General features: G+C 40.3%; 1 protein-coding gene across 2 annotated transcripts; it reads right to left on the bottom strand.

Annotated features, from left to right (window-relative positions):
* Window positions 1–5,517: 5,517 nt before the first annotated feature.
* Window positions 5,518–13,048, bottom strand: ddx23 (DEAD (Asp-Glu-Ala-Asp) box polypeptide 23). Of its 2 annotated transcripts, none has more exons than XM_026333259.1 (17): window positions 12,968–13,048; window positions 11,890–12,047; window positions 11,632–11,751; window positions 11,073–11,166; window positions 10,934–10,999; window positions 10,706–10,844; window positions 10,488–10,621; window positions 9,856–9,968; window positions 9,610–9,753; window positions 9,102–9,327; window positions 8,862–9,007; window positions 8,588–8,765; window positions 7,920–8,162; window positions 7,655–7,806; window positions 7,453–7,561; window positions 6,854–7,028; window positions 5,518–6,653 (listed from the first exon to the last, which is right to left on the bottom strand). In XM_026333259.1, exons 2-17 carry the CDS (start codon window positions 12,045–12,047, stop codon window positions 6,430–6,432), a joined length of 2,421 nt encoding a protein of 806 aa, XP_026189044.1. In that variant the 5' UTR covers window positions 12,968–13,048; the 3' UTR covers window positions 5,518–6,429. The 2 variants fall into 2 exon arrangements, with proteins under 2 accessions (XP_026189044.1, XP_026189045.1); XM_026333260.1 differs by having other exon boundaries at window positions 11,638–11,751.
* Window positions 13,049–13,244: the final 196 nt, after the last annotated feature.

The following is a 13,244-nucleotide window of genomic DNA, read 5'->3' as shown; positions in this document are numbered from 1 at the left end:
TATGGACTCGTTTGTTGTTTCAGAGAAATGTTGCCATTCATGTGTCGGTCAACTTTTACTCGGAAGATGGCGAATGACATTTGGGAGACACAAATTTGTCACTAAACAGTCACAATGTAAGTAAGTGGTATGAAGCTGCAGTACGGCGTCAGTGTCACCTACAGTACACTATGTTCTGGCCATCACTTGTCTTTGCTGTTGCACAATCACTCTCTTAACACTCTCTCTTAAAAATCATCAACTGGGCACAGAGAATGTAAACACAACAAAAGGGAATGTTACCTTTTCAAGAATGAATTATTTGCCAAACTGCTTATTTACATCCAATCATTCACATATATCAAGCACATGCTGCACAGCTGCAGCTCCTCTTGAAATCCAGGCTTCAGAGAATGTAAGCTTGCATGCCTTTAGCACTTCCAGCACCACCTGGTGTCTCCAACACAACCGATCACCCTGTAATTCAATTGTAGCACGTTACTGATTGTAGCATCCAGTTTCTACACTGACTCTCACCCTGTTGTATGTCCTTAACAAACATTGCATTAGGTTTTGTGTACTGCAGTTTTACAGTTGGTTTTAAGCCAGATCCTCAGGTGTAAGTCCTACACACTCATCGCGCTCAACTCCACGTAACGAATGTGTCGTGCTCGCAAAGGACTCGTAGCACCTGCGGCACCATGTCATTCTGTTCCTGCACCAGTTTTAGTCCATGAGCCGATGACGAGTTGGACGTGATGCTGACGAGCAGCGACCTGCGTCTGTTGATATACAGGGTCGATACCGTCACAGCCGGCTTTAGGAATTACTGGTTTACTGCTTCCATATCTCACAGGTATCTCTAGCTAGTGTTCTGTATATTTTAGAGAAAAAAAAAATCAGCATGATTGGAAAAAAAAAAAAAGGAAAAAAAATCTATGCAAGTGTTGCATGAAACCTGATTGTTTCTTTTTACAGTTAACTATTTTAGTAATGCATTGATTGATTCTCCTTGTTGTCTTGTAGTGATAGTCTTGTCTTTGGGGCTACTCACTCCTCACACCACTAACGACGCTACTACTAAAAATCAAAACGCATCCGTTTATTTATCCACAAACCTTAATATTGGGGACACGTCCCACAATATTGGGTGGACACTGCTTTACGCACTTTTAAAAGTCACTCACTAAATTTGTCCCAGATCAGGCCTATGGTTTTTTTGTTTTTGTTTTTTTAATTTGTGATGAAAGGAATGAGTGAATTATTAAAACCCTGCATGTCTTACTTCACCAATTAGCTATTTTCAACCTACTTTGGCAGAGTATGTTTTTAAAAACGGACCAATTGAGCAACTGATAAAGCAGTTGAGGTTTTTCAATTTATGAAGCACAATTTTTACAAAGGTTATAATTTAATTTCCTCTGTCTTATTCTGTATGCAATACTAAGTCTAACATTGAAAAACTTTAAACGCCTTAGACCATCTGGACTTCCTCTTTTGTGTGAGTAGAAAAAAAAAATTGCACTACTTTTTTTTGGGATGGTTGCTTTGTAATGCAATAACTGCACTAAATATAACCATGTATCCACCAGACTACCAGAGCGTGCTAGCGTGACCCAACACGCCTCTTCCCTCTATTTATCAAAAGACAGAAAATGTGTAAATGGTGATACATTTCCTGCCTGATGCTGTATAGAACGCTTTGTATTTGAAAACAGATTTACAATGCTAAGTAAAATATGACTTAAAGAAAATAAACATGACATTTTATGTACTTTTAACTGTTTGAGTTGTTTTGTTGTATCACTATATTCTCATTGATACATGGGCTCACAGTATTTTACCATGAACCTTTGTACAGACATTCATAATAACCACAGACGATTTAGTCTGTGTCAAATGACTGACAAGCTGTTGATCACTAGCTCATAGCATTTAGCCTCAGATAAGCTGTGGACAAATATAAACAGCTTTTCTTTCATGGCTATAGCATCTGACATTGTTTAAATACAGATTTATAACCTTTAGTATAGACGTATAATTACCTTCATTCACTTAATTTCATGAACCATAATTCCAAAACAAGCATCCTGTAACACGAGACATGAATGATCTCATTACTACATATTTAGAAGTTGTGGCCCATCATACTACACTGTGGTCACACTTTTAATATCTTCTTCCCTGGTGTTATTAAGGAAAAATCTGAATAAACAGAAATCAGCTTCGTGATTGGTACACTTTAAGGATACACACAGTTCTGAGCTGTCAACCAAAGGAAGACATAACCAACACAGAACATCAGAGATATTATATTTTGATGAGATATGAACTGATCTATATCAGTTGCTATCATTGTTCATAACATTAACTGAATACTGAGTTGATGTGGGCAATGCAGTACACCTGTTAACACAAACCAGTTAACCAGACTTCAAGCCTGTCTAACTGACATAAAGGCCTGGATGACCAGTAACTTTTTACTTTTAAACTCGGAGAAAACAGAAGTCATTATATTTGGGCCTAAAAATCTCAGAAATAACTTTTCTAAAATTATAGCTACTCTAGATGGCATAGCCCTGGCCTCCAGCACTACTGTAAAAAACCTTAGAGTTATTTTTGACCAGGACATGTCCTTTAACTCACACATAAAACAAATTTCTAGAACTGCATTCTTTCACCTGCGCAACATTTCCAAAATTAGGAACATCCTGTCTCAAAATGATGCAGAAAAACTAGTCCATGCATTTGTTTCCTCAAGGCTAGATTACTGTAACTCATTACTATCTGGATGTCCTAATATCTTAATAAAAAGCCTCCAATTAATCCAGAATGCCGCAGCCAGAGTCCTGACAGGAACTAGCAAGAGAGATCATATTTCTCCTATATTGGCTTCTCTTCATTGGCTCCCTGTAAAATATAGAATAGAATTTAAAATCCTTCTTCTCACATACAAATCCCTTCATGATCAAGCTCCTTCATACCTTAAAGACCTCATAGTACCATATTATCCCAATAGACCACTTCGCTCTCAGAGTGCAGGCCTACTTGTGGTTCCCAGAGTTCTCAAAAGCAGAACGGGAGGCAGAGCCTTTAGCTATCAAGCTCCTCTCCTGTGGAACCAGCTCTTAGCCTGGGTTCAGGAGGCAGACACTCTCTGTACTTTTAAGGCTAGACTTAAAACCTTCCTCTTTGACAAAGCATATAGTTAGGGCTGGCTTCAGGCAACCCTGAACCATCCCTTAGTTAGTTATGCTGCTATAGGCCTAGACTGCCCGAGGACCATCGGTGCACTGAGCTCCCCTACCCCAACCCCCCCCCCCCCCCCCCCCCCCCCCCCCTCTCCCACCTCATGTATATTCCACCATTGAATGTTACTAACCTTGTGCTCTCTCTCTCCCCTAGTTTGTGCTCTCTCCCTCCCTCTCTCTCTCTCTCTCTCTCTCTCTCTGTACCTTCTGCAGGTGTCCCTGGTCCTGGAGCTGTTTATCGCTGATGTGCAGTTACTGGTCCCACCAACTTGCAGTGTCTATTTGTTGTTTATTGTTGCTGTTCTTTTCTCTCTGCTCTATCCACTCACCCCAACCGGTCGAGGCAGATGGCCGCCCAAACTGAGCCCGGTTCTGCTGGAGGTTTTTTTTCTTCCGTTAAAGGGAGTTTTTTCCTCTCCACTGTCGCCAAGTGCTTGCTCATAAGGGAATTGTTGGGTTTTTAGTTTTAGTTTTTGTAAAGTGCCTTGAGATGATTTGTACTGGGATTTGGCGCTATACAAATAAAATTGAATTGAATTGAATTGAATGCAGTCAGGTAATGTTCTTTCTACTTTCTTACCTGAACCTGGCTGTTCTTATTATTATATGCCCAGAGACAGCTGAGATAGGCTCCAGCTGATCCCTGTGACCCTAAATAGAAATAAGTGGGTATAGATAATGAATGGATGGATGTTATTATAACATAATCACAAGCTTGCATTCTGCAATTTTACCACTAGATGCCACTAAATCTTTCATAGCTTATAAATTGCACTTTTAGATACATTTATTGCTCCTAGTCATTAAAGGCTTATCCACATTTTGTTCATTTCATTGCAGCTACTCATAATGTGAGTCATAAGTGTGTGATCAGGGTACCTTTGAGGTCCTGGACAGTTTTAAGTGATCATCACTGGCCCACCACCAAACCGATCACGCTTGTTGATGTTATAGAGAGCATAACGTTCACCACAGCATGTCCAGACTCTTTCACACTTGTCCCTTGTGCTCAGTGTGAACCTGCTCTCATTTGGGAAGAGAACAGGGTAGACGTGCCAATTCTGGTGTTCTCTAGCGAATGGTAATCAAACTGCATGGTATTGGGCTTTGAGTACAGGTTATATTAGAGGACGCTGGTCAATCAGTCCTTCCTTATCAAGTCTGTTTCTGACAGTTTGGTCAGAGTCATGCATTTCAGTAGCTGGAGGTCATTTTGTAGGCCTCTCTCAGTGCTCCTCCTGTTCCTCCTTGCACAAAGGAGCAGATACTGGGCCTGATTCTGTGTTGTTGCCTTTTTGTCGTTCCCTGGTGGAACAATGAGTTTCCTGGTATCTCCTCCATGCTCCTGAGACTGTGCTGTGAGAAACAGCAAAGCCACTGCATGTATGGATGTGCCATCTTAGAAAAACTGGACTACCTGTGCAACCTGACTGCTCATGCTACCAGTAGTGTCAAACAAAAAACTGGAGAAGAGTCAGTCAAAAAAGATAAGGAAAGAGCATTTGTCTGTAGCCACTAGATGCAAACCCATTCCCTTTTTGGGTTGGTCTTGGTTTTGCCTCTCCACTGCACCTGTTTGCACCAAAGCAGGTGAAACTGATTCACAATCGCTCGTCTCTCCTATACGGACAGATTGATATCCCTGAAGTTTAACTGACTTGGTGTTATACTATGATGATGTGTTTCATTTACTTTTGAGCAGTTTATATAAAACGAGAACCATGAGACCATGAGAACGTGGTCAGACCCGGCTCATGTATTTTTACTAACATTAGCAGTAGGCTAACCTTAAGTTAATATAAAAAACATTACCGAGACAGGTAGCATACTAACTCTCAGAGATTGGATTACTTTACACACTGAAACACAGTCATTAAAACACCTTCTTGACAAAACAGAAAAGAATTGCACATGCACAAGACTGTGCTGTATCATAACTTTTAATATTCCTTACTTATATTCTCTACAACTATTTCCATGCCTGGAGTCACACTGTGTCCACTCAGTGTTGAAACAACCAACATCAGGCGTTTATGTAGGGCAATCAATCATGGTAAGAAGGAGAAAATATGTTTTCCGGGCTTTTAAACCAAGATAAGTAGTTGGCAGCTGTTGTCTAAGAAAATTAATCTCATTAGCATCACAGAGGAAAACAACAGGGTAAACTTCAGGCATCCACACAGGAGCAAAAGCAGTGTGAAGTGATAAAAAAAAAAAAAAAAAGTTAGTTTGTTTATATGCAGTAAAACTTGGCAGGTGATTCAATTAAAACATACAGTACATCACACGTTAACATTTTTGTTTTTGATTATTCGCTTTTTGGAATTTTTTTTTTTTTTTTTTTTAAATTTAGGGGTTGGAGTGAGGGGTTACTTTCTGAGTGACACTTATCACCTTGTTGTACAAAGTATCTGGAAGGAATGACTGAAAAGGCTCATGTGTTGTTGCTAAGATAACAATTGGTCTGTGTTTCTAACCATTTCTTTTTCATCACAACTCAACATAACTTGTGCTCCTCGTACATGTGATTGCTTGAACCTTTCTTTTTTGGTACAAGTGAGACTTTCAACCTGTCTGCTGCATCCAAACGTAGAACATCCCTGTCATTTTGATAAAATCCAAGTGCTACAGGTAAGTCAATTAGGTTAGTGAGAGTTATGATACGTGTCATTCAAATCTGATGTATTTGCTTCATACAAACATTCATATTTAAAAACATGAACTGTAATTTTGTCAACTGATACATTGGAATTTAGACTAATAGCCATCACGTTTGGCATTAGGATCTGAAACAGTCAGGAAACACCACTGAGGGAAAATTAATACAAATGCACAACATATCAATTACTACTCTTCTACACCCACATCCTGCTTGGTATTTATCACATCTGATAATTAAAAAATAGCATTTATACAACACAGCATCCCAGTCACTGATCCTGGCTCGTGTTTATAGAGCAAAGCAAAAATGAACTTCCACCTCGATCACAGCTGCCCAAGACTGCCCACAGTCTTACAATCTCAAAATGTGCTGTGATGATTTTTGCACCAGCTAATGAGTGACAAAATGGGTGGTGAAGTGAGAAACAAAAAAATGAAGTGGCATTAACATGGGAACCAATTCAAGGATGCAAAACAGTGAACTGTATGTTATATACAACTTCAACATGATAAAACAGTCTGAAACAGCCAGAACACATCAGGCAAAGATGGTCTCCTCTCGTCTCTTCTTGGTCAGGATAGTTCCAGGTTTGTGCTGAGCATCTGGGTGGTTGGCCAGCTCTGGGGGGCAGGTAGAGACTGGGCTCTCGAGGATGGCCTGCTTGAGGTCATAAAACACTGCAGAGTCCTCTTTAGTGAGGAAGGTCATGGCCACACCACTCTTACCAGCACGACCCGTACGGCCAATACGATGGATGTAGTCTGTGCAAAAAGAATGAGAAGAACAGGGGAAGAGTGCTGAGTTACCCAAGGGAAACAAAAGCATGCTGTTATTTTGGTGAATGTAGCTATTTGGTAATTAAGTATATTGCATGTAATTTGTTAAACACAACCTGTTTTCACCAAAGAAATAACCTACTGAAAACAGGAAAAATGGTAAAGGCAATAAAATGAACTCTTACCTTCAATGTTCTTAGCCATGTCATAGTTAATGACCATGGAGACGTCATGGATATCAATACCTCGACCAGCAACGTCTGTGGCCACCAGGATATCTTTGGCTCCTGCCTTGAGATTGGAAAGTGCGAACTCTCTCTGCTCCTGTCCTTTGCCACCATGCAGTGTGCAAGCATTGTACTGAAAGACAAGGAAGAACAGACAGCTGCTCTAGGTTTTCACTGCTTTTGGAATTTCACAATGGCAAGCATTTAAGAGGGTAGAGTCCCATGGTTCCAACACAGTGCCTTCAATTTTATTAAAAGACAACTGTCAAGATTCTTTGTCCAGGGAATGTCCATACAAAATATATTGCCTGTCCATCACCACCTAAAGACTTTTACAGGATTAGAAAAAACATTCCCCTTGCTGGGGGGGAAATGTCTGTAAAAAACTTCATGGTAATTCATTCAATAGCTGCTGAGATTTCATTACAACTAACATGATTAAAACACAGCAACATTTACATTAATTACATATTATATCATGTTTTTAAATATATCAAGCCATTTTGGTGTGGTCCCCGTGGTGTACGGAAGCTGTGGTCAAGCCTACAGTGACTTACCCCCATCTTCTCCAGAGACTTGGCCAGAACATCGCAACCCTTCTTCTGGTTGACAAAAATAATGATGGGAGGCTCGAAGCCATGTGCCAACACCTCCAACATCTTCTTTCTGCATGAAAACATTACACAGAAACACTTTGACACTTGGACTGAAAGAAACAAAATACTAGGTCTTTACAGTTAGTGTTTATGTCCGTCTCACCTCTTCTCGCCCTCTGACATGAGCAGGACCTTCTGTTCGACTCTCTCGTGAGGTTTGCCCGCAGATCCGATGTACACCACAGCTGGACGTCTCAAGTAGCTCCTGGCCAGTCTCTCCACAGCTGGAGGCATTGTAGCTGTGAACATGACCGTCTGGAATGTGCAAATACACAGTTAGAGAAAACCTGTAAAAGCGATAGCACCTGGAACAGGCAGAAATGCCATGCTTATACTGATGATGGCAAACACTGGACAGGTGAACATACCTGTCTGTATTTATGCTTTCCAGATTCAAAGTTCAGTGTCATTTTCTCTGGGTCCTCTGCTTCATCTGTGTCTGGTTTCTGATTGGTTACAGGGATGTATTCCAGAATCTTTTGGACATCAGGCTCAAAGCCCATGTCAATCATACGATCAGCCTCATCAAGGACCACATAGGTGCAGCGGCCCAGGACCAGGTAGCGGTTCTCTAGCACGTCGATCAGTCGGCCGGGGGTGGCGATCACAATCTGTTAGCCAGGGAAAACACACAGTTGATGAATATATGTGCATTGTGTATGAAGCATTGTTGCCCTATAAATGTAAAGAGAGGGCAGGTTTTATGCATTGAGATATTAGACCATTTCTACGCAGGTTCAGGAATATTTCACAGTGACAACAGATATTTATATCATATTCATACCTGACTTAGTAATCAAAGGAATTTCCCATTAATTCAACATTTTTAGAAGCACTTTGAATCAAGATTGAAATTTTCCCCAAAGAGTAACAGAACTCAATAACAAAGGCATTCGAATTTTACCATGTCAAACAGTGAAACCAGATTTTAGGTGCATTTCACGCTCACTTTGCACCATTAGCTAAATGATACACTCCCTGTTTCAGTGATTTTTCTATTCTTCCTAAAAACACGTGTAAATGCTGAATGTTTCACCTCACAGCCCATCCTGAGACGGAAACCCTGGTCTTCTCTTGATATTCCACCGATCACGGCAACTGTACGGATGCCAAGTGGTTTACCAAACTTTATGGTTTCTTCCTCAATCTGCTGTGCCAACTCACGAGTTGGGGCCAGGATCACAGCATAAGGACCCTGGTCTGAATCTTCAATCCTGCAGGAAGCAGGGTGCAGAGGAAGCGACAGATACATGAATAAACCAAGTCAAAAATAGTGAGACTTTATTATTGTCCTTACTTAGGTTGCTTACCTGTCAATTTTCGGCAGGGTGGTGATCCAGACCAGCAGTGGAATCAGGAAAGCAGCAGTTTTACCACTACCTGTCTCGGCCACACCAATGATGTCACGGTTCTGTAAACCAATAGGAATGGCCTGCCTCTGAATAGGCGTGGGATCCTGAATTTGAAGAGGAATAAGAGTCATTACATTCATGTAGCCACAAAAACAAACACACCAATGACGCTTCAACACGTTGGCTCAGTGATCTCACCTTGTAGCCACATTTGTCTATGACCTCCAGGATGTGTGCAGGCAGTGGGTACTCCTTCCAGTTTCTGATAGGGTTCGGGATTTTTCCTCCCTTGGTGGTGATGCTATAGTCCTCTCTGAAGATTCGCCAGTCTCTGTCTGTCATCTCATCCAGCTTCTTCTGAGACCAGTGTCTGTCATCCCAGCGCTGCTTGGCCTCCTTCTTGCGCATCTTTTTTAGTCTTGTCCTGAGAGGAGTAGGGAATAAAGATTAAATAGTGGCATGGTGGAGATGGAGCAGAGGGTGAGGATGTTAAGTCAATACAAATTGTGTATATTTTTTTTTAAATTTGACAACCGTTTTCCACTGTACAGGCAACTTGTTGGAAAGAGTTTCTTTCTTCACTCCAGTCAGTTTTTAAAAAATAGATTCAGCTTGTTTTATTATTTCAGTCGATTTAAAAAAAAAAAAAAAACGCCAATACAGACCTTCAAGTCCCAAACAAAGCTGATCACAATGCTGTACTCACTCTTCCTGCTCCTTCTCTTCCAGTGTGCGCCTTTTCTCCATCAGGTCACCATAGAAGCGTGACTGCTCTCTTTTCTGTTGCTTGAGGTCGATGCCTGCGATGAAGCCTCGTCCGTATAGCTGGACCTGATGCTTTTCTTTGTAACTGAAAAATAGATCCCACTGTTTACACAGGCGCATATTCTAGCAAAACAAAACCTGCTTCAAGTCAAGACAGACATTTTCCAGTGTGTTTATGTTGACTCACATTGGGTTGTAGTCAACCGACGTATCTTCAGAAGCATCCCATTCAAAAACAAACTTTCTGTCATTCAGGTGACGAGTTCTCCGACGTTTCTTGATCCCACCCAGGTAACGCTCCTGTAAACATAAAATATTTAGCAGAAATTTTTAATACAATGTTATGTTATTATTAAAAGTTATATATATGTGTAAAAATGAATATACACACACACGCACACAATGCATTCAGTAAGTATTCAGACCCCCTTGACTTTTTTCCTCGCTAATCTAAACTCAGTACCACATAATGACAAAATGAACAGAACAGATTTTTAGAAATGTCTGTAAATGTATTAAAAATAAAAAACTGAAACATTACATTTACATAAGTATTCAGACCCTTTACTCACTACTCAGTTGAAGCACTTTTGGCAGCAATTACCGTTTTCACGTTGTCATTACGTGGCACTGAGTGTAAATTAATGAGAAAAAAAAGATTTTTACTGCAGGCTACCACAGAAAATAAATATTACAGGTATGTAAAAACAGATGACTAACTACTCAAACACATTAAATGTTAGCATAGTATAACATTTTAAATTCCTATTTCATTTGGTTTGCACAACAGCGAAATATTCTTTTCGTCCTTGAACTAACCTTGATGGCCTGGAGTTCTTTACTTTTATCTTTCTCCTCTCTGAGCTTTTGCCGCCCATCATCGTCTTCATTCCCATTGTTCTCTCGCTCCATTCGCTCTCTCCTCTCTCGTCTCTCCCTTTCTTGGGGGTCCTCTGTTACAAACAGTCTCAGTTATTATCAGCACAATTCTACAGCAGAACAGATTATTTATAATTAAACCAAAGACTGAAACACACCCAACATTTTTCTCCCCATGTCCTGGAATACCCTTCTTTTCTTCCTCTCCTCTTCTAACAACCTCTTCCTCTCCTCTACCTGTTGCTCCCTCCGTTTCAGAGCCTCAGCTTCTCGCTCTGTTTTGGATAGGAACTTAGGCTGAAAATGACAAATCAAAAAAAGAAGTTAAAAAATAATCTTGGGTCTAGACAGGAGAAGAAAATGGCTACCTCAGAGGAACTTCTCACCTTTGCCTCTGCCTCCTCTGCTGCCTTCTTCTTGGCCAGAAGCTCTTCCAAAGATAGTGGCTGGACCTGGAGAGAAGCAATAGCAGTCAGAGACAGAAAACTCTAAGAGAAACTGCAACACGTCAAGCCAGATCCATACCTTTTCCTTCTTCTTTTTGTCATCTTCCTCCTCTTCTGCTTTTATATCCTTCTCTTTCTTCACCTTGGTATCCTTTGACTTTGGTGAGGAACTCCTTTAACAGAGTGAAAGACTGTATTTACTAGATGTGATCAACTGCTTCCAAAACTAATTGTTTATTAAACAAATTTAAACTCTATAAAAAATACGTAGAGAACATGTTTATGCAAGCTAACCTACTTCGATGCATCCACTGACTCAAAATGACCAGAAAAAAGAAACATCTAATACAAACTGTCCCAAATAAATCACATAGTTTAGGTTTCTGTCACCTCTACCTGATTAAGCCCCAGGTTGAATGGATGCAGAGTTTCCCAGCCATGATTACAAATTGATATGTTTACACATTAGTGACTGGTAATTACAGCAAATGATCATACTGTTATTTGAAATTCTATACAGATATAAATTACTGTAAAGAAAACTTTTTTTCTTTAGCTTTGCCCAAAAAGGTGACCCAGCATTTAATGTATATGTCATGTTATTGTATTCTACCACAGAAAGAGATTCAGAAACAAACCTGGACCTCTTGCTGCGATCTTTATCACGTCGATGAGTATCTCTGTCCTTACGGCTCCTCTCTCTGTCTTTATCTCTGTCACGTTCCTTATCTCTGTCCTTGTCTTTTGTGCGTCGGTCCCTGCAGTTACGATACGAATTAGATAAATTGTTTAATTTTGACAAATTAAAGCTTGGTTATGCAAAACATAAAACACCATGGTAGGTAAAACTTCAGAAAGTATAATAATTAGAACTTAGTCTAGTGTTGGACTTGCACCTTTCTGCCGATTTGGAGCGATTTCGTTCACGAGACCGATGGCGTTTGCGTGATGGTGAGCCTTTACGATCTCTGTCTCGTGAACGGCTGCGTTTTCTCTCTCTCTCTGTGGTCCCTGAAGACTCAGCATCCTTCTTGTCTGTGGAGTCAGCTGCCATCTGAAAACACAGGGCATGTGTAGGTGATTTTCGTCAACAAGTATTGTACTCGTTTTAGATATTCTTTCTACTCTCTGCCAAAACCTTTTTTTAATTTACAGCTTTAATTAAATCTCAACCTCAGAAGAAAGAGTACACATCTGCTAACAGAACATAAGAGTGTGCATTGATAAAAACAAAGTTGAGCAAAATAATTTTTTCTGTAAATAAGGGCCTGGCTGTTGTACAGCCATATTGCACATTTTGTTTTCATAGATCTAAATACATCATATGTAGTGAAGTGGTGACTGGTTTCATACACACAGACAGTACTGCACAAAAACCTGTAGGACTTTCAGATGTTCTATATTCTTATCCATTGCAGAAGAACATCAGGGATGTGCCTGATGGTCCCAGGTTCAATCAGCAGCATGACGACGAGCGAAAACATACAGCCTAATTCTGCCTTTGCCTACAGCAATATCAAAACGGGATTACGGGCGATTTTAGAGACTGAAGTCACCCGACTGAGGTTTTTCCATTTACTGCACTGCACTTAATATACATTGCTGCATTACTTTTTAATGCAACAATTATTTACTTCTTAACAGTAAAAGTTTAGCGCAACACCATCGGCTTATATCGGTTCTTGGTTTAACGCCTTTTTAACTCGACGTTTTAATGAGAAACATTGTAATGCTAACACTGATCTGTCGAGATGTAAGTTCATAAAACCATATATACAACATATCATAGACGACATAAGGAAGCTAACTTAGCCTCTGCAGCTGGATACAGTGTGGACAGGTTAGCTCCGACTGTTAGCTGAAAAAAAACGCTAACTCTCTTCAAGAAACTACCAAACGAGAAACACTGAAAGCTGATTCATCTTAGACATTAACGCATCATAAGACACAACAGAGTTTAGACTTAAAACAAACCTTTTTCACCGGTCAACAAAACACTTGCGAATTATCAACGCTTTAAGAAGACGCCATGTTGTTCAACGCGAGCTTAAACAGGCAAAGAGTTGTGGGAGTCGTAGTACTGAACCTTCCATACAGAGCGGAGTCAACGGCTTTTAAAACTACAATACCCAGAAAAGACGAGGCTCATTATCAGGGCCCCTGTTGTTTGGGACATGGATATCTAGTGCCTGCTCAAAATACCTTTCTGAATCGGAGCATTTCTCGTTTCAAACACAAGGTGGCGATACGA

Source organism: Mastacembelus armatus, chromosome 7 (assembly GCF_900324485.2).
Source record: "Mastacembelus armatus chromosome 7, fMasArm1.2, whole genome shotgun sequence".
In the NCBI taxonomy this organism is placed as follows: domain Eukaryota; kingdom Metazoa; phylum Chordata; class Actinopteri; order Synbranchiformes; family Mastacembelidae; genus Mastacembelus; species Mastacembelus armatus.
Note: the sequence above shows the minus strand (reverse complement) of the source record. Positions and strands in the feature narration are given on the sequence as shown.

What these genes read in the sequence shown, in the direction of transcription:
- ddx23 (XM_026333259.1), bottom strand. Translation starts at nt 12,047, where the DNA reads ATGGCAGCTGACTCCACAGACAAGAAGGATGCTGAGTCTTCAGGGACC. An exon ending in GAAAGCATAAATACAGACAG is followed by an intron (nt 7,807 to 7,919) that starts GTATGTTCACCT and finishes TGCACATTCCAG; the next exon opens with ACGGTCATGTTCACAGCTAC. An exon ending in ATGTCAGAGGGCGAGAAGAG is followed by an intron (nt 7,562 to 7,654) that starts GTGAGACGGACA and finishes GTTTTCATGCAG; the next exon opens with AAAGAAGATGTTGGAGGTGT.